This window comes from Piliocolobus tephrosceles, chromosome 2, assembly GCF_002776525.5.
Source record: "Piliocolobus tephrosceles isolate RC106 chromosome 2, ASM277652v3, whole genome shotgun sequence".
In the NCBI taxonomy this organism is placed as follows: domain Eukaryota; kingdom Metazoa; phylum Chordata; class Mammalia; order Primates; family Cercopithecidae; genus Piliocolobus; species Piliocolobus tephrosceles.
In genome coordinates this window covers 98,512,661-98,533,818 of record NC_045435.1, presented here as the reverse complement: position 1 = coordinate 98,533,818, position 21,158 = coordinate 98,512,661, and the positions used below count along the sequence as shown (strand labels likewise).

The following is a 21,158-nucleotide window of genomic DNA, read 5'->3' as shown; positions in this document are numbered from 1 at the left end:
AAAAAAAAAAAAAAAAAAAAAAAAAAATATATATATATATATATATACACACACATATATACATATACATTTTCTTAAGCTGGCTGGTGATAATATTTTGTTTCTGAAGTTATGTGGAGGTAGTACATAGATGTTGTTTTATTATTAGTTAAACTATATATATGTTTAAACTGTATATATGTTTTATTCTCATTTTTGCGTATATTTGGTGTTTCATTGTAAAAACATTTAAATGCTCGTATAAATATTTATGGATGCTCTTGAATTATCCTCCAAAAAGACTGTGTCATTTTATACTTCTGCCTACAGTGTGTGAGACTAGCCACTACCCCACACTCTCACCATGACAAATGTTGTCGGACTTTGTATACTTGACCATCTGACAGTTGACAGTTGTTCGAATGTCCTCTCCTGTGATAACAAATACAGGTCTGGATATGAGTCTTTGCACTGGTCCTTCAGGGCACTTTGCGGGCATTAGATGTGAAGGCTAAGTCTGCCTGCTGCTCAGGGGAAGGGCTTTCTATTAAGTCTTTGCTTATTTCCTTTCCTTTTCTGTCTCTGTTCTTTCTCCTGAAAGGACCTTGTATTATCAGAATGTTTATAGTAGCAGGTGATGGAAACACAGACATTACCAACTTAGGCAAAAAAGAGGAAGCACTGGCTCACGTAACTGGACATTCCCACCTTGCTGAATCCAAGGGCCCAACCCTTTCCCTTTGTCTGGTCTTCTGCTTTCTCTCTTTCTCTACCCTCTTTCCCACTTCCCTACCTCCATCCCAGTCCCAACATTCACATCTGCTGCTCTCTCTTTGTGGGCCTTTCTCTCCCCTGTCAACAAGGGCCCTTAGCACTCTGCCTTGGGGAGAGGCCACTTAGAGCTCCAGGCTCACACACTCCCAGCTTAACAACCTCTGAAAGCAAATCTGGCTCTTTCCAGAGATAGGCCCTGCTTGCTCTTGTGTGGGTTATGTGCCCGCCCCTTCCCCTACTGGGTGGCAGGAGGATCTGTCTCCAGAAGCAGCAATCATGTTTTGAAATGTCAAGCTTTGTTGGTCTTGGGTCTTTCCTTTTCTATAGTAATCTGTTATAGTCTTATCAATGCAGCAGCCTCTCAGATTTCCCCAAGAAAACTAATTTCTGTTTTCCCAGATGGTGGAGTGCTTCTCCTTTACTTTTTGAGCTTTCTTCTGCTTCTGTCCAGTCCTGTTTTTGAATGGAGGAGGAATTGATTTGCATAAGGAGCTGGTGGTGTAAGTTTCTTCTGAGTAAAAGGGGGTAGATGTGGAGAGCACCCCTCTTCTAAGGGGTGAAGTACATGTGAGTCACCACCCTCAGAGCACACAGCTAGCCTGAATCCATCAGAGAAAGGGACCTTTGGGGAAAACAGCCCTAAACAAACAGTGGAGAAAACCCACACTGGCCAGCTACACAAATCAATCTGTGCCTTCATTCATAAATAAGAATGAAGGAATAGCATCTTTTTGGTTGTTTCTTCCTCGTGACAGTTGAGAGGTCCAGTGTTACTGCAGGCTCTGCCCTGGCCTCTCTCCAGCATGACACCTACAGTCTTCAGTGGGGGCAAATGCTGTGGCAGCCCAGTCTTTTTCGTAATTTTCAATTTTAATTTTTATTATTTGTACAAATGTATGGGGTACATGTGCAATTCTGTTACATGCATAGATTATATAGTGGTCAAGTCAGGGCTTTATGGTATCCATCACCCAAATAGCATACATTGTACCCATGAACGAATTTCTCATCACCCATTTCGCTCCTACGCCCTCACCCTTCCAAGTCTCCATTGTCTATCATTCCAATCTCTAAGTCCATATGTACACATTTTTAGCACCCACTTAAGAGTGAGATCATGTGATATTTGACTTCTGTGCCTGAGGCAGCTCACTGTTCTGTGTGTTGCTCTGAGCTCTGGGGCTGAAGCCCTGACATGGCTAAGCCAATCGATCTTCAGCAGTGTTTTGCTCAGCTCCCCTGCCCTTTGATGCCCTCATTCCATCATTAAAGATTGCGTTGCATGTAACCTGTGCAGGGATTTCAAGCAGCAGTTTTGTTCTCCTCTGTTTTATCAGTTAACCTGATCACATTCTTTCTTTCTCCTGTTTTCTTTTCCTTGTTTGCATAGCATTATATTTGCTTTATTATCTTTTATTTGAAAAATTTCACAAATAGGGCATTTGCTAGATATTACATTTCTTTGCATTCACGATTTGTCTGTTTGGCACAAAGCTAGCTTTCTGCCTGTGTCAGCTTTGGATGTGCCTTCCTCACTAAGCTTGATCATTTTTAGCTTAATCATTGATCAAAAGTGAGATACGTATGACTCTTCACTTGAAGAGTTAGAGGCTATTGTAGGGTTATTAGTTGGTCTAATTTCAATATTGTTGAGTCTCAAGAATAGGGAGGCCTGAGGAGACGGAGAGAGACAGGGGAATGACCAGTAAGTAGAGAGTCAAAACACACACTGCATTTACCAGTTGAGCCCATTGTCTTATATGGTTGCTGTTTATGGCACCCCAAAACAATTACAGTAGTAACGTCAAAGATCACTGATCACAGGTTACCATAACAGCTATAACAAAAAAGTTTGCAACACATGACAGAGACATGAAATGAGGACATGCAATTGGAAAAATGACATCGATAGGCTTACTCAATGCAGCGTTGTCACAAACCTTCAATTTGTAAAAATCACAGTATCTGTGAAGTGCAATAAGGCAGAGCATAATAAACATGAGGTATGTCTGTAACTGAATTTCTTATTATAGGTCAATTTAGACTTTTTTCTTGGCTGGGCACAGTGGCTCATTCCTGGAATCCCAGCACTTTGGGAGGCTGAGGTTGGCGGATCTCCTAAGGTCAGGAGTTCAAGACCAGGCTAGCCAACATGGTGAAACCCCATTTCTACCAAAAATACAAAAATTAGCTCAGTGTGGTGGTGTGCCCCTGTAATCCCAGCTACTCGGGAGGCTGAGGCATAAGAATAGCTTGAACCTGGGAGGCGGAGGCTGCAGTGAGCCGAGATTGTGCCACTGCACTCCAGCCTGGGCAACAGAGCAAGACTCTGTACCCCACCCCCCACCTCCCCAGAAAAAGATGTTTTTCTTTACTCAGTTTTGGTAGTTTGCATCACTCTAGGAATTCAAGAATTTGTCAATTTTACCTGTTATGTAATTTGTTGGTACATAGTTGTTAGTGGTGTTCTCTGATAATTATTTTAATTTCTGTATGATCAGTGGTGATGTCCCCACTTTCATTCCTGATTTCTCTAATTTGAATCTTGAGCAAATTTTTCTTGGTCAGTCTAGTCTAGCTAAAGGTTTATCAATGTTGTTATTTTCAAAGAACCAGCTTTTGCTTTTGTTGATTTTCTGTAATGTTTTTCTATTTTCTATTTCATTTATCTCTGCTTTCTTGTCTTTATTATTTCTGTCCTTCCAGTTGCTTTGGGTTTAGTTTGCTCTTTCTAGTTTCCTAAGGTGAAATCTTAGGTTTTTGATTTGCAATCTTTCTTTCTTTTTTTATTGTTTAAAGAAAGTGGTATTTACAAATATAAATTTTCCTCTTACCACTGCCTTAGCTGTATCCTATAACTTTTCATATATCATATTTTCATTTTCATTGATATAAAAGTATTTTCTAATTTTTCTTGTGGTTTCTTATTTGAGTTGTTTATGAATGTGTTATTTAATTTGCACATATTTTTGTTTCACAAATTTCTTTCTGTTGATTTCTAATTTGATTCTATTGTTGTAGGAGAACCCACTTTATATAATTATAGTCCTTCAAAACTTATTAAGGCTTGTTTTATGGGCTATTCTGGAGAATATTCCTTGTGCACTCGAGAAAAATATGTATTCTGCTGTTACTGTGTAGAGTGTTGCTTGCTAGTTCTGTTTGGTTCATAGTGTTGTTTAAATCTTCTATTTCAATGTTTATCTTCTGGTTAGTTGTTTTTCCATTATTAAAAAATGGGCTGTTGAAGTCTCCAACCATTATTGTTGAATTGTTGACTTCTCCTTCAATTCTGTCAGTTTTTGCTTCATGTATTTTGGGGTGCTGTTGTTAGATACGTACATGTTTGTAATTGTTATATCTTTCTAATTGATCTTTTTATAATTATAAAATATCCTTCCTTGTCTCTAATAATAATTTTTGTCTTAAAGCCTATTTTATCTAACATTCATATATCTCCTGGAGCTCTCTTTTGGGTACTGTTTGCATGATATATATTTTTCCATCCTTTTTCTTTTAAATTATTTGTGTCTTTGAATCTAAAATGTCTCTTGTAAACAGCATATACTTGGATCATTTTTTGAAAATAAATTTTGCTAATCTCCACCTTTTGATTGGACTGTTTAATCCATTTATATTTAATGTAAATACTGACAAAGTAGAACTTACATCTCCCATTTTGCTATTTGTTTTCTGTATGTATTTTGTGTTTTTGTTCCCACATTCCTCCATTATTGCCTTATCCTTTGTTAGATAGGTATTTTCTAGTATGCCATTTTAGTTTCCATGTTTCTTTTACTTTTTAAAAAGTTATTTTCTTACTGCTTGTCTAAGGCTTTATAGTTAATATCTTAATTTCCAAACAGTCTGGTTTAGATTAATACCAACTTAATTTCAATAGTCTGAAATGTTACTGTAATATAGCTCAGCTCTATTCTCTCCCCTTCCTTTGTACTATTATTGTCATACAAATTACATATTTATATATTATAGGCCTATCAAGACAGTTTTATAGTTATTGGTTGTTATAGTTGCCCTTTAAATCAGATAGAAAAGTATGCAAAAATACATTTATTCTGTCTTTTGTATTTACATTTGAATTTACCTTGATATGGTTGTATCAGTCAATGCTTAATATTTATTTCTTAATAACCTATTAAGAAATTTATTACAAAGAATCAGTTTACACAACTATAGGGACTAGCCAGGCAAGCCTAAAATCTGTAGGGCAGGTTTTCAGGAAGGGCGTGCTGGCATTTTTGGGGACAAGATGAACCCGTTATAAACACATGGAATTTCTTTGTCTGGGTAAACCCATTCCTGCTTTTAAGACCTTTTAGTGGCCAGGCATGATAGCTCACCTTTGTAATCCCAGCACTTTGGGAGGCCAAGGTAGACAGATCACTTGAGGTCAGGAGTTTGAGACCAGCTTGGCCAACACAGTGAAACCTCATCTCTAGTAAAAATACAAAAACTCACAGGGCACGGTGACACATGCCTGTAGTCCCAGATACTCGGGAGGCTGAGGCAGGAGAATCACTTGAACCCGGGGGGCAGAGGTTGCAGTGAGCCAAGATCGTACCACTGCACTCCAGCCTGGGTGACACAGTGAGACCCCGTCTCAAAAAAAAAAAAAAAAAAAAAAAAAAAAAAAAAAGACCTTTCAACTAATTGAATCAGGCCCATCTAGATTATCTAGGATAATCTCCTTTACTTAAACTTAACTGATTATGAACATTAATCATACCTACAAAATACCTTCAGCCATTCAGACATGTAAAGAGCTTGCCCATCAAGCTCCTGCTCTCACAACAAGAAAAGACTGAACAAACTGAAACGATGATTTTTCTTAGATCTATCAGAGAATTGAGGTTACAGGACAAATGGCCATCCCAAAAGCTGGAGATATAGGCAAATACTGAGAATACAGATCAGTTTACCTGAAGCAGAAGAGCACTTAAATGGTTGCTTCAACAAATTCCTGGTGGCTGAGTATAGGCTAGCTTAAGAGTTTAAAAATCCTGGGGGCTCAGTAGGTTCTCATGATGAAAACTGGAAAAAAAATTCTCTCTTGTTTAGCCAGGGTGGGATGGGGAGGGGAAGTAACCATTCTGAAATATGCCCAGAGGAAAAGTGAAATTCAGCCACTTTGAAATAAGCCTACAGTGTTCTTGCAACAATTTCTCTTACACCTGAGATTTCTACTTTTTGAGCAATTATAAATGGTACTGTATTTTAAATTTCGGTTTCCATGTGTTTTTTGTTAGTGTATAAAAATGTGATTGATTTTTGTATATTGATCTTATACCCTGAAACTTTGCCAAACCCATTCATTAGTTCTAGAGTTTCTAAAAATACAGATACCTTGGGATTTTCTACATAGACTGCATGTCATCTAGAAATAGGGACAGCTTTACTTCTTTTCTGATCAGTATGCCTTTTGTTTCCTTGTGTTCCAGCTACCTTCCTGTGTATGCTGAGGTACAGAAGCCCCATGTGTACCTACAGAGCAGCCAGGTGGAGGTTAGCAATCTCTACCTGGGTGTGCCCACGAGGACAACCATCACACTTATCAATGGCACCCTCCTGCCCACCCAGTTCCACTGGGGCAAGGTGAGTGAGCCCACAGCATCAGGCAGCAGTCTGCAGCCCTCAGCAACAGAGGCCCATGTAGGGGCGGGGCATTGTCCCCAAATGTCCTCGCACAACAGAGATACTCAGCCTCCCTCCCACAGCCTGTCCCTTGTTCCATAGTGTGCGTAAAAGCTCCTCAAAGGAGCAGGGTATCTGGTCCAGCTTTTTCTTGCCCTGCCTCTAGGGAATTCCAGTTCCCTGCCCAAGAAGGAGTTTCTGGTGAACACAGCTAGAGCCTCCCAGCCAGCATAGCCCACGACTGGCCCAGGTAGCTGTTGGAGCCCAGTTGTGGTGCTGCTCCTGCCTGTGGCTGACTGGGGAGCTCTGAGTGCTGTGAGACATAAGACCACATCCATGTGCACCAGAAGCATCTGCCTTCTGCTCCCCATCCCTCAGGGCCTTCAAGGGCAGTTTCTTTAGTCCAGACAACCTCCCAACAAGTGGTAAATTCCATCCAGGGTTGGGGAGGAGAGGAGAAGGGACCCCTGGTTTATCCCCAGAAGTGAGCACCCAGCCCTGTCAGTTTTGCTGTGGGCCCCAGTCTGCCAGTCTCTAGCATTGCATGCAGCAGTGCTGAGCGCTATCTGGATACTGGTCCATTCTGGGAGCCCAGTAAGTGCCAACAGTCTCACTCATGTCTGCCAGCTCCTAGGGCACCAAGCAGATTTCTGCATGGTGACAGTCTCCCCCAGACATGGCCTGCTGGGCCCCAGCGAGGAGTGCCAGCTGAAGTTGGAGTTGACTGCTCATACCCAGGTGAGTAAGGCAATGTAGGGCCTGAGTGACTGGGAAGGCACCCTGCCAACCTTATGCACCTGTGCCCCCAGGGAGGCCCTAGCTTAGGCCACACTGCTGGTTCTTGTGAGTGGGGAAGAGATTTCTTGCATTTGGTTCTGGGGTCCCCATTCCTGCTGTGTCTGCTCCCTAGGGACACATGGTCAGAGAGCCTGGAGCAGGCCTGGATGTGCCCTGAGACCCACTGGCCATGCCTGGCCTTTGGCATGAGCTTTTGCCCTCCCCAGGCCATTCTCTGTGGCCACAGGTGGGCCTAGCTTTCTGATTTGCCCAGAGATTCCAGAGCAGAACTGTTGCTCACAGCAGGCACTGTGCCAGGTACTGCTTGGAGCCTAACTGGTACAGAGGTTTCCCCCTGGAGTGGCCCAGAAGAAGGCCAGCAGGGTGGAATATGCTCAGTCCTAGGGCCGTTCCTATCTGTCCCTTTGTGGTTCTTGTGGGAAAAGAAACTTCCTCCTTGCAGAGACTTGCAGACTCAGGTCTCAGTTCCCACCGGCAAATATGGGGATGGCCGGCCTGAGCTCTGGGACAACAGACAGGCAGGCCGGGTGTGGAACAGATCTTGCTCAGGGAGGGTTTGATTTCTAGGGTAGCAGCTTCATCAGAGGAAGTGTGCAGCTTCTCCAGAGGCCCTCTCTGAGGGATCTCCCTTTACGTGGGCATGCCCAGATATTTGGGGCAGACTCAGACAGCCACAAGCCCTTGAGGAAAGGGCCAGGCCTCCTGGGGCCGAGGGCGGGCCGACTGGCTGGGCTCACTGGAGGGAGTGGAGACGAGCCTGGCCAGAGGTCAAGGCCTTCATGTTGAACCCCCCACAGCAATTCCCTATGCTGCGGAAGACCATCTGGGCTCATCTTCAGAGGCCCCAGCCCTGGTCTGACCCCTGCATGGGCTTTCTTACAGGAACAGCTGACCCATCTGGCCCTCCCTTGTCACGTGTCAGGCATGAAGAAGCCACTGGTTCTAGGCATTTCTGGGAAGCCCCAGGGACTGCAAGTGGCCATTGCCATCTCTAAGGAGAGCTCTGATTGCAGGTAAGCCCAGGGTTGGGGGTCTGGGGATGGCAGTGGCCTGAGAAATGAGGCAGCTGTGCCTGGGACCAGCGCGGCACTGTGGTGTCAGTCTGCGCCCATCCGATTCCTGCAGCCAGGAAAACGCCACAGTGTTATTGCGGCCATTCACCACTCCTGTGGGGACAGCTCCCTTTACCCCGTCCCTGCCCTCTGTGTGGTCTCCCTCCACACACTTGGAGGCATGGTGCCCAGACAGGCAGGAGATGGCAGGGGACAGGGCTGTAGGTATCCTGGGCTTGCCCACATGAGGCCCAGCAACTGGGAGCCATGCCAGCCCGCCCCTGGCCAGGGACAGTTTGTGCAGAGTTTGAGGCCTCTCTCAGCATCATGGGCGGGCAGGAAAGGTGGGTCTGTGATTGGCAGCTCGATGAAACAAGAGTCTGAGGATGAAGCCTGGTGTCTGGGCAGCTTCTGCACGCCCACCAAGATAGCACTCTGGGCAGGGCCAAGGGTGGTGTGTTACATAGTACCAGTGGACACAGGACAGTGTTTTCAGCACAGAGCAGTGGCCAGACCACCCAAAGGAGCTCCGCCTGGACTTTGGCTCAACGGTGCCACTGAGGACCCATGTGAATCGCCAGCTCATTCTCACCAATCACTCCCCAATCCAGACCCCTTTCTCCCTCGAGTTTGAGTACTTCGGGAGCCCCCAAAACAGCCTGAGCAAACAGACCAGCCTGTAAGTCTTGCTTCTTGTATTTCCCAGGGCAGATGAAGCTGGATGGGGTGTACCCTGTTGAGCCTCTCTGTGGCTTAGGTGGCCAGTGGCTGGACGGTGTGAGAGATGGGAGTGTATGTTTTTATAGGCAGACTTGGGGACAGGCAGAGAGGAAATGGCTCCTGCCGTCCACCTCTCAGGCCCTGAGTGGGCCTATGGGAGAGGCTGGGATTGTGGCCCCCTGTCCTAAGCCTGGCCTGCTGGAGTGGAGGCTTCTGATGGACCAGGCAGATGGGCCTGTGGTGAGGGAGCGGTTACTGTAGACAGAGGGAACTGTGCAGGCCAAGGGGTGAGAGGAACAGTTCAGGAGTAGGGAGTCTTCAGGGACCACTGATAGCGTGTTTGGGCTGAGATGTGGAGAGTGAGATGGGGTGCCCTGTAGATAAGACAATGATCAGCAAAGCTGCTATGTGTAAGGACAGAGGCAAGATCTAGAGTGCTGCTTACACATACACAGACACACACACATACATACACATGTACATATACCCACACATGCATGCACACATACATATACACATGCATACACATACACACGTGTGTGCATGTACACACATGCATATACACATATACATACACATGCATACACAGACACAAATATACCAACATACACATGCACACACATACACGCTCATACACACACAGAGGTGTGCCAGAACCAGCTAGCACTGGTTCAGGAGAACTGATTGTTAAATATTCAGGAATTTTGCACATCTCTAACTTGAAATCAAACATTATAATTTAGGACTTTTTTTTCTGGAATCCCCACTGTGTGGACACCTCACCACCTAATCTAGTGAAGCAAGAGGGCCCAACCTCAAAACCACTGCTATGGGTGGAAGGGGAGCCATGAATGGTTTATAAGGCATTAACTTTCTATTGTGAAAAGCTAGTATGTACCCAGTGCTGGACAGATGTCAGCAAGAAAAACTGGAAATGGGCCTGTTGCAGAATTCTGGGCTAGAGATGGGGAGTCTGGGCTGGGTTTGCGTCCAGGAGTAACCATGGCACAGAGCCTGTGGGCAGAGAGTCCTGCTTCAGAGCCTGCCTGGGTTTCTGGGGAGGTAATCCCTGCAGCTGGCGGGTGGCCTACAGCTGGGGATGTTTGAATGGTAGGGGTACAGTGGGAGCAAAGACCAGAGAAGGAGGTAAAGGAAAGAACTGGCCCACCCTCCCCTGGGAAGAGCAGGCAGGGCCACCTTCCTCTGCTGGGCACCTGGTAGAATGCTGGTTGCTCTAGAACCTGGCTCAGGTCTTGGGCCAGGCTCGTCCGACTTGATACTATTTCTGTGTCTCCACTTGTAAAGTCCCGACATGCCTCCTGCCCTGCTAAAGACAGTGCGGATGCAAGAGCACCTGGCCAAGCGAGAGCAGCTGGGTAAGCGCCACCAGGGTGGGGCTTCGGGGCCCAGGCCACGGTTAGAGCAATGGCCTTCTGTGGATGTGGGCCAGAGGCTGCCAGGGAGCAGGACCAGGACCAGAGACCGCTCTCAGATGGCCAAGGCTCTCCACCTGACAGTGCCTCTTCCTGTTGAGGCCACTTCCCTTCTAGGGCACAGGCTTATGCACAGGGCCTGGACTCCATCTGGGACAGGCAGGGGCTCATGAAAGAGGGCTCCCATCGGGACCCGGCCTCTCAGGGAGTAGAGAGGCTGACCGCACAGGACTTTGAGTAGCTTGCCCCTGGATTCCGGGTTCCCAGGAGGAGGGCACATGTAGCCTGACCAAGGAGAGGCTGAAGGGTGGCTTGTCAGGGGCAGTTCTTTGCTCACACCCGAGAGTTTGGACCTCACTCCCAGCCCCAGTCCTGTGAATCCCCCAGAGTCGTGGTTCTTTCCCAGATTTTATGGAGAGCATGCTGTCCCACGGGAAAGGAGCTGCTTTCTTCCTTCACATTCCCCAGGGCATGCTGGGGCCCTACCAGAAGCTGTGCATTGCCATCACAGGCTGTGCCAACATGTGGGGCGAATACTGGGACAACCTCATCTGCACGGTAAGGGCACGCAGGAGGGCAGTGGCCTGGGGGGGTGGGGAGTCTGCCCAGCCCTTGCCTTCAGCCTCTCTCCCCTCCAACACCTGGCCCTCAGACTCTCAAACCTCACCAGGTTGAAACACAATGCCCACTGAGCTTGGGCTAGGCGTTCGTGTCTGAGGCAGCCTCTGGTGTTCTAGCTGAGGCATTTTAGGCAGGAGGGGTCCTCATAAGCAGTAGAACTTTCCACACCTTTTCCCAGGAGGTGCAGGGCTGGGACCATATCGAGGAGGGAAGAGGAGACAGTAGGCTGCCTGCCTGGGCTAGGACCCAAGACCTGGAGTAGGGAGTATGGAGTGCAGGGACAGTAGCAGCCTCCCAGAGCCACGTCCTTGCCCCGCCCTCAGTGGGGCTCACCTAGGGGTCCATTTAATTGCTCCAGCACTCAGCATAAATGGAGCATCTACTGTGTGTGGGTTCCTATGTGGGCCACTGTACTGTGGAGGATACAGGGAAGAATAAGGTAACCAGCAAGGCGCCCCTAATTTAGTCTGGAGGGATGAAACATGCACACGTTATCCTACCGTTAAGTTGTTAAATAGAAGATTTTCATGAACTATTTAGTAAATTGAACAGATTAATTGTAGTAGATATTTGCTTTAAATTGTGTGTGTTATGTGTGACAAAGAATTGATCATGTTAATATAAAAAGGGATCTTAAATAACAGGAAGCTGGGGAAAAGTATCCCAAGTGGGCAAGGTTTGAATAAACAACTCCAAGAAAGACAAATACAGACGGCCAATAAACATATTAAAATCTATCACCACCACTGATGATTAAAGAAATGCAAAATAAAAGAGCCACAAAATACTGGTTTTGACATATTAGCAAGGTTTAAAAGTTGTTGGTGAAGGTACAGGGGAACGGGTGCTTTGAGCCCCCTTCTCCATGTCTGTCAGTAGAGGAGTGGATACAGACATTGGGCCACATCCCTAAGGGAATTCTGCACAGCCTGTTACATGATGCCGCAAACTCTTTATTAGTAAAAATTAATCCTATATTGTTGGCTGGGTGCAGTGGTTCATGCCTGTCCCAGCACTTTGGAAGGTGAGGTGGGTGGATGTCTTGAGCTCAGGAGTTTGAGAGCAGCCTGGGCAACATGGCAAAACCCCTTCTCTACAAAAAATACAAAAATTAGCTGGGCGTGATGGCACATATCTCTGCTCCCAGCTATTCGGGAGGCTAAGGTGGGAGGATTGCTTGTGCCCAGGAGGTAGAGGTTACAGTCAACTGAGATCATGCCACTGCACTCCAGCCTGGGCAATGGAGCAAGACTCTGTCTCAATAATAACAGTAATAATAATAATAATCCTATATTGTTAAAAGAAAAGATTTTTAAAGAAAGGCACGTGCAGCATGCTCCCCATTTATATCTGAGTCTACATGAAAGAAGTGTAGATACTTGTACACTGAAATGCTAACAGCAAGTCATGCTGCAGAGGTGGGATTGGAGGTGATTATCACACTCTTATATTTTAAAAAAATAAGATGTATTACTTTTGATTAGCAGAGAAAAGTAATAAAGTTCTTTTCATTTAAAAGACAGAAATTTGAACAAAGGGACTACCAGAGGCCGAAGAGCCTCAGGCTTGCCAGGCACAGTGGCTCATGGCTCACACTTGTAGTTCCAACACTTTAGGAGGCTGAGGCAGGAAGATTGCTTGAGGCCAGGAGTTTGAGACCAGCCTGGGCAACATATAAGACCCTGTGTCTATTCAAAAAAAGAAAAGAAAAAAAAAAAAAAAAAGCCAGGAGCTTTGTGCAGGCTGCCTGGCTGGGAGGGAGAGTACAGATGGCGGGAAGTGGGAGAGAAGCCAGAGTGGTACACAGTGAGGCTGGGACCAAACTGTGGAGCCCCTCCTGGGCTGGCTGGAGACAAGTGGAGGCCCTGCCCAGAGGGGATGTGGTGGCAACTGGTGACAGGAGTGACAAAGGGCTGGGGTGTGTTTGCAGGTGGGAGACCTGCCGCTGGCAGTCATCCCAGTGCATATGGCAGTGGTGGGCTGCCCCGTCAGCTCCCTGAGGACCACCTCCTACACTACTGACCAGGCCCAGAAGGAACCAGCCATCAGGTGCTCCATGCTCAGCCTGAGCCTCTGCTCCCTGGTAGCCCCTGAAACCCTCTGGCCTCCGGGCTGGGCTGCCCACATCGGCTCGTTATTCTCCAGCTGGCCTAGGGCCATTGGTGCCACCTACAAGAAGGTTCCAGGCCAGGGTTTCCCTGGGGGAAGGTGGCCTCAGGGGACATGGCCACCACCATTTCGGGGGGCAGAAGTGGCGAGTAGTCAGTGTGGCCTGAGGTCAGCACCAGCCCTGGGGCCCCTGGCACAGCTGAACTGGAATCAGCATAGTCTGCTCAGGGCGGGTGGTTGGATTGCCAGGGCACAGGGCAGCCCCAGAGCCCGGCTCACCTGGTGCCACCTGGGGAAGCCCCAGCCCTGGGTCTCATTAATTCTTGAGTGAGACCAGACCGCTGTGGTGTTTCCCCCTGCCTGAGCCCCCCGCCCCAGCCCTCTTCCCTACCTGCAAGGTGTACGCCGGCTGTGGCTGTACTGAATCCAGTCTGTCCGCCTCCAGGTTCGGCACCCAGGTCTCCGGAGGAGACACAGTTACCCGCACCCTTCGCCTGAATAACTCCAGTCCCTGTGGTAAGACATGCATGAGAGAAAGCAGGACGCTCGCCACAGGCTGTGACTTGTGGTGAGCCAGGCTAGGAGGGAAGGTGGGAGGGAAGCCGATGGCCCATGAACAGGACCCAGGTGTCCAGGGGGCCTGTAGTTACGGAGGTGTGGATGGGCCCACAGATGCCCTGCTCTCATCAGCGTTGCCGTGTGGAGGAACAGACAATAAGAGGGGACCCCTTTCTCATTCCTCCAGCCGGCAGAACCTGAGCTGCCTGAGAGCTGCTGGGGATACAGCGGGGACAGGACAGCAGGGTCTCTGCCAAGGGGCTTCCCTCCTGACGGGGGGGACAGACGTGACTGTAGGCTGCGGTGTGTGGTGTGTGGCGTACAACTGAAGGGGAGGCTGGAGTGCTGGGGGAAGGTGTTGAGGGGCCAGACTGCCCTGCAGAGGGGAGGCAGAGTGTAGGCTGCGTTTAAGAGGAAGGGTAAGCCCATGTGGGCCAGGGGAGCATGTGGGAACAAAGAGTGCTCTGGGCCTTAGGAAGGGTTAGGAGAGGGAGCTGGCGACACTGAAGAGGGCCCTGGCCACGCTGGCCCCTCAGGAGGGCTGGGAGCAGGACTGAAGGCAGAAGGGGAGGGGAAGATGGGTTCGATGCAGGCAGATGTCTATGTTTGGGACAGGACTTCGGGCACTTCTCAGTTTAGGGGCTTCTGGGAGATGAGGTGGGGCCACCAACTGGGTGTGGGGAGGCAGATGGAGGTGTCGGAGGAGGGCAGGGACAGCTTGACATTGTCATGGTGCAGGCTGGAGAGAGAGCAATGGGGAGCCCCAGTTGAAGTTGGGGACAGATTGATGGGGGTGGCAATCTGTTCAGTTGGGGGACCTCCTGCAGTGGTACTCAGAGGGATGGCGCAGTTCAGTTCTTTCAGGGATTGCCAGGTGGGTGCAAAGGGAGAGATAAGGATGCTGGCAAGACAGAGGTGGAGATGGCGGTCCCCAAAGACTCGTCTGGCTGGGGAAGGACGTGAAAGCTGACATAGGCTGATGGATAGATGGGGAGAAGGAAGGGCGTATGGGGGTTAGAGAGCCCAGCCTGCCCATAAACAGGCTAGAAGGAGCAGCAGCTGTGGGGAGAGAGCAGAGCACCTGCATTCAGGCATCTGGACATGGAGACCTGGTCTTGTGACCATGAGGACTTCAGGTGATAGAAACAGATGGCATAAGCCTGCAAAGCCTTTTATACAATTTTAAATGAGAATTGCCTGGAAGTGGTATTAGAGAGGCAGAGAGGCACCCCCTCCACCCAGGTATGGGAGAACGGGTCATCGCTGTCTGGGAGTACGAGGAGGAGGGGGCCCGGGGGGATTGTCTGTACCTCCCTAACTCCTCACCCTGCCCCCCACATCTGCCCCAGACATCCGCCTGGATTGGGAGACCTATGTTCCAGATGACAAGGAAGACCGGCTGGTGGAGCTGCTGGTGTTTTATGGGCCACCTTTCCCGCTGCGGGACCAAGCCGGGAACGAGCTTGTGTGCCCTGATACCTCTGAGGGTGGCTGCCTCCTCTGGTCCCCAAGCCCCTCCAGTTCATCAGAATTCAGCCATGAAACGGACTCATCGGTGAGCAGGGGTGGAGGGGCGGGGCAGGCCGGCTACTGAAGGTCACTGAGGTGTGGCTGGTAGGCTAGTTGAACCTCAGTGACTGCGTGAACCTCAGTGACTCCTTGGTGACAGGTTGAGGGCAGCTCCAGTGCCAGCAATAGAGTGTCACAGAAGCTCATCTCAGTCATCCTGCAGGCACATGAGGGGGTGCCATCCGGCCACCTGTACTGTGTCAGCCCCAAGCAGGTGGTGAGTTGGGGTAGGGGCTGGGAGCTGTCTGCATTGGCCGGCCAGTGGGCATGGGACAGTGCTAAGGTTGCTGTGTCCATGCCAGGTGGTCCCTGCTGGGGGCAGCAGCACCATCTACATCTCCTTCACCCCCATGGTGCTCAGCCCTGAGATCCTGCACAAGGTGGAGTGTACTGGCTACGCCCTGGGTTTCATGAGCTTGGACAGCAAGGTGAGTTCTTCCGGCCTGGGTTGGGGGCCGCAGCCACTGCTCCCTCCTGGGTAGCATGCTGCCTGCTCAGCCCAGGGATCAGCTGTGATCAGACTTGGGCTCAGTAGGTGGAAAGGGAGATTCCAGGGAAGAGGCATCGCCTGCAGGACTTTGCGGTGGGACCCCTGAAACTGGACCTGCATGGCTACGTGAGGCCTGCACAGTGAGTCAGCTGGGGTGCCCCATCTCCTTTCATTCCCATGGGGTGCACCCTCACCAGGCACTGGTGGAGCCAGGCAGGGTTCTCAGAGCAAAAGGGCGGGCATGGGTGGGAGAGGTCAGCAAAGGAGCTCGGGGAAAGGCTGGCCTGAGGCTGGATGAGCAGAATCAGGGCAGCCAGGAGGCCCCAGGTGCCTGACTTGCCCCAACAATGCCTATTGCTGGGCAGGCTAAGTGTGGAGCTGGACTACGGTGGCAGCATGGAATTCCAGTGCCAGGCCAGTGACCTCATTCCCGAGCAGCCCTGCTCTGGGGTGAGTGTGCTGCCACCCTCTGGCCCTGCCAGCTTACCTGGACCTCAGATGTCTCTGTGTGCCCTTCTGGGATTCAGGCCTTGTAGTCTGAGTCCAAGTCCCCTCCCCCAGCCCTCCCAGGCCTACCCTAGAGCTGTGAGGTTGAAGAGAGAGACAAGATGCATTCCCTGCCTCCTACCTCTGCGGCTGCCCAGGTGCTGAGCGAGCTGGTGATCACCCACCACCTGAAGCTGACCAACACTACAGAGATCCCACACTACTTCCGGCTCATGGTCTCCAGGCCCTTCTCCGTTTCCCAAGATGGGGCGAGCCGGGACCACAGAGCTCCTGGCCCCGGCCAGAAGCAGGAGTGTGAGGAGGAGACAGCCTCAGCAGACAAGCAGCTGGTGCTTCCAGCACAGGAGAACATGCTGGTCAGTGGGGGCGTCTGCAGCCCTTGCCTTGACGGCGCACCCTCGCATGCATATAGACAGCACCCCTGCAAGCCACCCTAATGTGCTTGTACCCAGATGCAAACTGCATGCCTGACCCTGCCATACCCTGCATGAACACTCGGGGGCGTGCTCACACCAGAGACACCACATTCAGCACCGCTGCACAAGTGGCTGACATGGGCATGGACACACCAGACATTGTGTTCACATACATGCATGCACTTGTTCCAGAAGCGTCCGCAGACTTCCCTTTCCCTCTTAGTCCCCACTGCTGAGATGCTGGCGGAGGCTGATGCATTCCTGCGGGCACCTCCCCTTCCCACACAGACTCCGTCCTCCTATGCAAGCTCAGGGTTTGTGTCCCAGCTCAGGTGAGCCCATGGGGTTGCTGTAATTGTAAGACACTCCAGATTCTAATGTAAATTTTCCTCTTCTAACTAATTCTCAGTGATAATTGGATCCTGTATTTTCAGAGTTGGTTGGGCAGGGGAAGGTCTTGGGAATGTCAAGACCTCAGTGGAAACCATCAACTTCTTCCTCTGGTCTCTGAGGCAACTGGAAGGAGGCTGAGTGTGTGCACACCCATATGTGCACAGTGGGCTTCCAGGGTGTGCAGAGGCAGGCTGAGGGTAGACAGCCCTGCCCTGTCTCCTACTTCCCCTCCTGCTTCAGAGGTCCTCTTTCTTCCTCTCCTTGGAGGGCTTCTCTTTATGCTGTGCTCCCTTGAGCTCTGCCAGGCTCTAGCCTCACTCTGCACATTTCTGAGTTGTCTCATCCATTTCCAGAGCCTCAGTGAACAGCCATATTCTCTCTATCCAATGTATACTCCACTGTGTAGCGAGGGCCTGCTGTGTACTAGATGCTGGGCTAGGTGATGGAACTCCCCGAGGACCTCATCATGGAGGTCAGGGACACACACGGATCTGCAGAAGACAGAATGGCACCCTTGACCCACTTTGCATTTGCTCCCTTCAACAAGTTACATGGAGGGGAAGGCTCAGAGCACAGGCAGAGGTTCCATTCCACCAGAGCTTCCCAGCAGATATGGCAGTTAGCCACCAGGCATTTAACAGTCCTTGGCAGCTCTGGGGAAGCCCAAAGGTTCCACAAAAAGGACATCACATAACGGTGCTGCATCTCACCCTCCATGAGCTAACAATGCTCAGGTTTCTGGCTCCTGGCCAGAATTATCTCCCAGGCTCTAGAGCCAAACTCAACCTGTCCAAAGTGAACTCCCCGTCCCCTCCCCCACCTTGTCCTGCCCCCACACCTGTGCCTCCTTTTTGTGGTGGCATTTTGTCTCAGCAAATACCACTCCCAACCCCCTTGCTCATGCCTAGAGCTCTGGCACCCCTTGTCGTAGACCGATCTCTGACCACACCACCAAGCCCGCGGATGCCCCCTCCTAAAGTTCTCCCAACACTATTCTCTTTTCTTTTTTTTTTTTTTTTTGAGATGGAGTCTCGCTCTGTCGCCCAGGCTGGAGTACAGTGGCGCGATCTCGGCTCACTGCAAGCTCCGCCTCCCGGGTTTACGCCATTCTCCTGCCTCAGCCTCCCGAGTAACTGGGACTACAGGCGCCCGTCACATCGCCCGGCTAGTTTTTTTGTATTTTTTTTAGTAGAGACGGGGTTTCACCGTGTTAGCCAGGATGGTCTGGATCTCCTGACCTCGTGATCCGCCCATCTCGGCCTCCCAAAGTGCTGGGATTACAGGCTTGAGCCACCGCGCCCGGCCCTATTCTCTTTTCTTTATCCCTACACCCATATCTTGGTTTAGGACAGCGGTTTCTAAGCCTGCCAATAAATCAGTGGCCTATTTTTTAAGATTGGGTCTTGCTGTGTCACTCAGGCTAGAGTGCAGTGGCATGATCATGGTTCACTGAAGCCTCAACTGCCTGGGGGTTCAAGCAATCCTCCCACCTCAGCCTCCCAAGTAGCTGGGACCAGAGGCACATGCCACCATGCCCAGCTATTATTTGCAGAGACAAGGTCTCATTACATTGCCCAGGCTGGTCTTGAACTCCTGGGCTCAAGCGATCCTCCCACCTCAGCCTCCCAAAACCTCCCTTCAGGGGCTGGGCCTGGGAGGGAAGGAGGGATTACGGATGTGAGCCACTACTCCCAGCAAATTAGTACCCTTGACAAAACTTATTAAGGCAGCAGCTCCCAGACCCCACCTCCAGAGATGTGAAGGTCTGGGTGAGGCCTAAGAATCTGTATTTTTAACAAGTGCCTCACAGTTGATTCTGATAAACTTGTACCAAGGGCCTGTGCTGGGAGCCAGGAGTCCAAGCTCCATCCTGTCCAGCCTCAGTTACAGCCTCAGCCCCTGGTATGGCATCATCACACTCATGTGTGGTCTGCAGCCTGCCTCCCCGCCAGGTCAGTGACCTGTCAGAGGCTCTTCACTGTCCTCAGCACACAGACCAAGTCCTTCCTCTGCCTCTGAGTCCAACCACAGCTCTGGGAATTTGAAGTGGTAAAGGGCAGCTTGCTCATGTACCTTCCCCTCTAGCCTCTGACCTCTGAGGGCAGACATGACTTGTCCCTGACACTAGCAGGGTGCTGGGCAGAGTAGGTGCTGGGCAGCACTTGTGGAATGAAAAGCACTAGGTTGGGGAGCTGCTGGGCTGTTGGCTGAGCAGGGCTGGGCCAGTCTGGGCCTTCGGGGGCTGGGCCTGGGAGGGAAGGAGGATGGAGCTCCAGGTGGGGAAGTGGCCACCTGCCCTCTGCAGCCGGAGTTGACAGCATGTCCACATCTGCTCAGGTGAATGTATCCTTCTCACTCTCCCTGGAGCTGCTCTCCTATCAGAAGCTCCCAGCCGACCAGACGCTGCCTGGGGTGGACATTCAGCAGAGCGCGAGTGGAGAGAGAGAGATGGTGTTTACTCAGAACCTGCTCCTGGAGTATACCAACCAGACCACTCAGGCATGCCCCCGGCCCACCTACATGTGGAGGAGGGTGGAAGTAGGCTGGGCTCTGTTCTGCTGGGGCCAGAGGAGAAAGCCCTAGCAGGGCCCTTAGAAATAAGGAACCCCTGCCTCTGTCCTAGTGCTCAGTCTCCCCTAGGAGAAGACCTGTGTGCAGAGAGATGAGGGCCATCCACCCTCACCTGCCTCATGAGCCCAAAGCCAGGTGAGGGCCTGAGTGTGGGAAATCAGGGAAGGCTCCCTGCAGGCGGTGGCACATGAAGCCTGCACACCGATTAATCAAGAAGGGAAACAGGTTGACGGCCAGGCCAAAAGAAAGGCCTGATGGGTGGGGACAGTGAGCACCTGAGGCAGCTGCGAGGGGCAGCCCTGGGGCTTGCCAGGTTTCAAGCACCAGGGCAAGTACCACAGACCAGAAGGTCACCAGGTCGTAGTGTGGAGGCTAAGCAGGGGCTACTGGTAAGGAGTGAAGGAGTGGCCTGGGGAGGACTCCAGAGAGGCCGAGGACAGGAGGCTGAGCAGTGGAGCAGAGGCGCTCCAGCCTGGCACCCAGGCAGCTGCTGGGGCTGAGGCCGTGGGATCGTGCATGGCAGCGCCTAAGTGTGATGCAGGGGCTGCCAGGAGATAGAGCAGGGCACAGGTGAGGCCTGCGGCCAAGAGACACAAACAAATGGTCCAGGGCCTGAGAGGAGCTGAGGGATGGGCCTTGGGGGCCACCATAGGAGGAGGAGGGGTGAAGGAGGGCAGCCCAACCAGCCAGGGTGCAGGGACTGGAGCTTTATGAGTTAGGGAGGCAGGGACAGCGGGGGAATAGATGGCATCACCCTGGCCCTTTCCCTGCGCAGACTCCCAGTAGCAGCCTGTGACCTTCAAAGGTGGCGCTGGCCCCCTGCCAACTGCTGGCCACTTCCCGTTTTCCTCAGGAGCATCAGCACTTGGGGTCAGCAGGGTTCCCTGTGTCCCAGAGGCCCTGGCTCAGAGCCCACCCAGAATGGACAAGGTTGTCTGGTCTCCCACAGGTGGTGCCCCTGCGGGCCGTGGTGGCCGTGCCTGAGCTGCAGCTCTCCACCAGCTGGGTGGACTTTGGGACCTGCTTTGTGAGCCAGCAGCGAGTTCGGGAGGTCTCCCTGATGAACCTGAGCGGCTGCCGAAGCTACTGGACTATGCTGATGGGTATGTCCTACTCTCCCACCTACCCACTGCTCCCCTACAGGGTTGTGATAAGAGAAGACCCCCAGGAAGGGGGCCCCTGTGCCCTGTCCTTGCATGCTGGCTCCCAGGGCAGGCACCACTTGGAATTTCCGCAGAACAGCCAGTCCCCCAATTCCACATGATCTCAGGCTTGCCCTGCCCTGCAGTGCTGAGCAAGACCAGAGGTACAGGCCTGGGGGAGGGTGAAGTCTTCCTGTGGCAGTACATGGGGCTGCCTGCACTCATGTGTCTTCCCTTCCCTTTGGTGCAGGCCAGCAGGAGCCACCCAAGGCCGCTGTGGCCTTCGGGGTCTCCCCAAACAGTGGGCTGCTAGAAGCACGATCCGCCAATGCACCCCCAACCTCCATCGCCTTGCAGGTTTTCTTCACTGCCAG

General features: G+C 50.9%; 1 protein-coding gene across 3 annotated transcripts in view; it reads left to right on the top strand.

Annotated features, from left to right (window-relative positions):
• The window catches only part of DLEC1 (DLEC1 cilia and flagella associated protein), a 68,669-nt gene that overhangs the window by 46,806 nt on the left and 705 nt on the right, over positions 1 to 21,158 (top strand). Inside the window, exons 20-36 of one of the 3 annotated variants that reach the window (XM_023187554.2) lie at positions 6,213 to 6,366; positions 7,033 to 7,143; positions 8,086 to 8,216; positions 8,752 to 8,934; positions 10,281 to 10,351; positions 10,815 to 10,966; positions 12,960 to 13,078; positions 13,584 to 13,654; positions 15,046 to 15,251; positions 15,366 to 15,482; positions 15,568 to 15,693; positions 15,801 to 15,895; positions 16,121 to 16,205; positions 16,400 to 16,618; positions 19,409 to 19,570; positions 20,592 to 20,745; positions 21,035 to 21,158. In XM_023187554.2, the coding sequence (XP_023043322.1) occupies positions 6,213 to 6,366; positions 7,033 to 7,143; positions 8,086 to 8,216; positions 8,752 to 8,934; positions 10,281 to 10,351; positions 10,815 to 10,966; positions 12,960 to 13,078; positions 13,584 to 13,654; positions 15,046 to 15,251; positions 15,366 to 15,482; positions 15,568 to 15,693; positions 15,801 to 15,895; positions 16,121 to 16,205; positions 16,400 to 16,618; positions 19,409 to 19,570; positions 20,592 to 20,745; positions 21,035 to 21,158 (2,280 nt within the window). Of the gene's footprint in view, positions 1 to 6,212; positions 6,367 to 7,032; positions 7,144 to 8,085; positions 8,217 to 8,742; positions 8,935 to 10,280; positions 10,352 to 10,814; positions 10,967 to 12,959; positions 13,079 to 13,583; positions 13,655 to 15,045; positions 15,252 to 15,365; positions 15,483 to 15,567; positions 15,694 to 15,800; positions 15,896 to 16,120; positions 16,206 to 16,399; positions 16,619 to 19,408; positions 19,571 to 20,591; positions 20,746 to 21,034 lie in introns of all 3 variants that reach the window. The other 2 variants (XM_023187553.2, XM_023187551.3) reach the window with 2 other exon arrangements.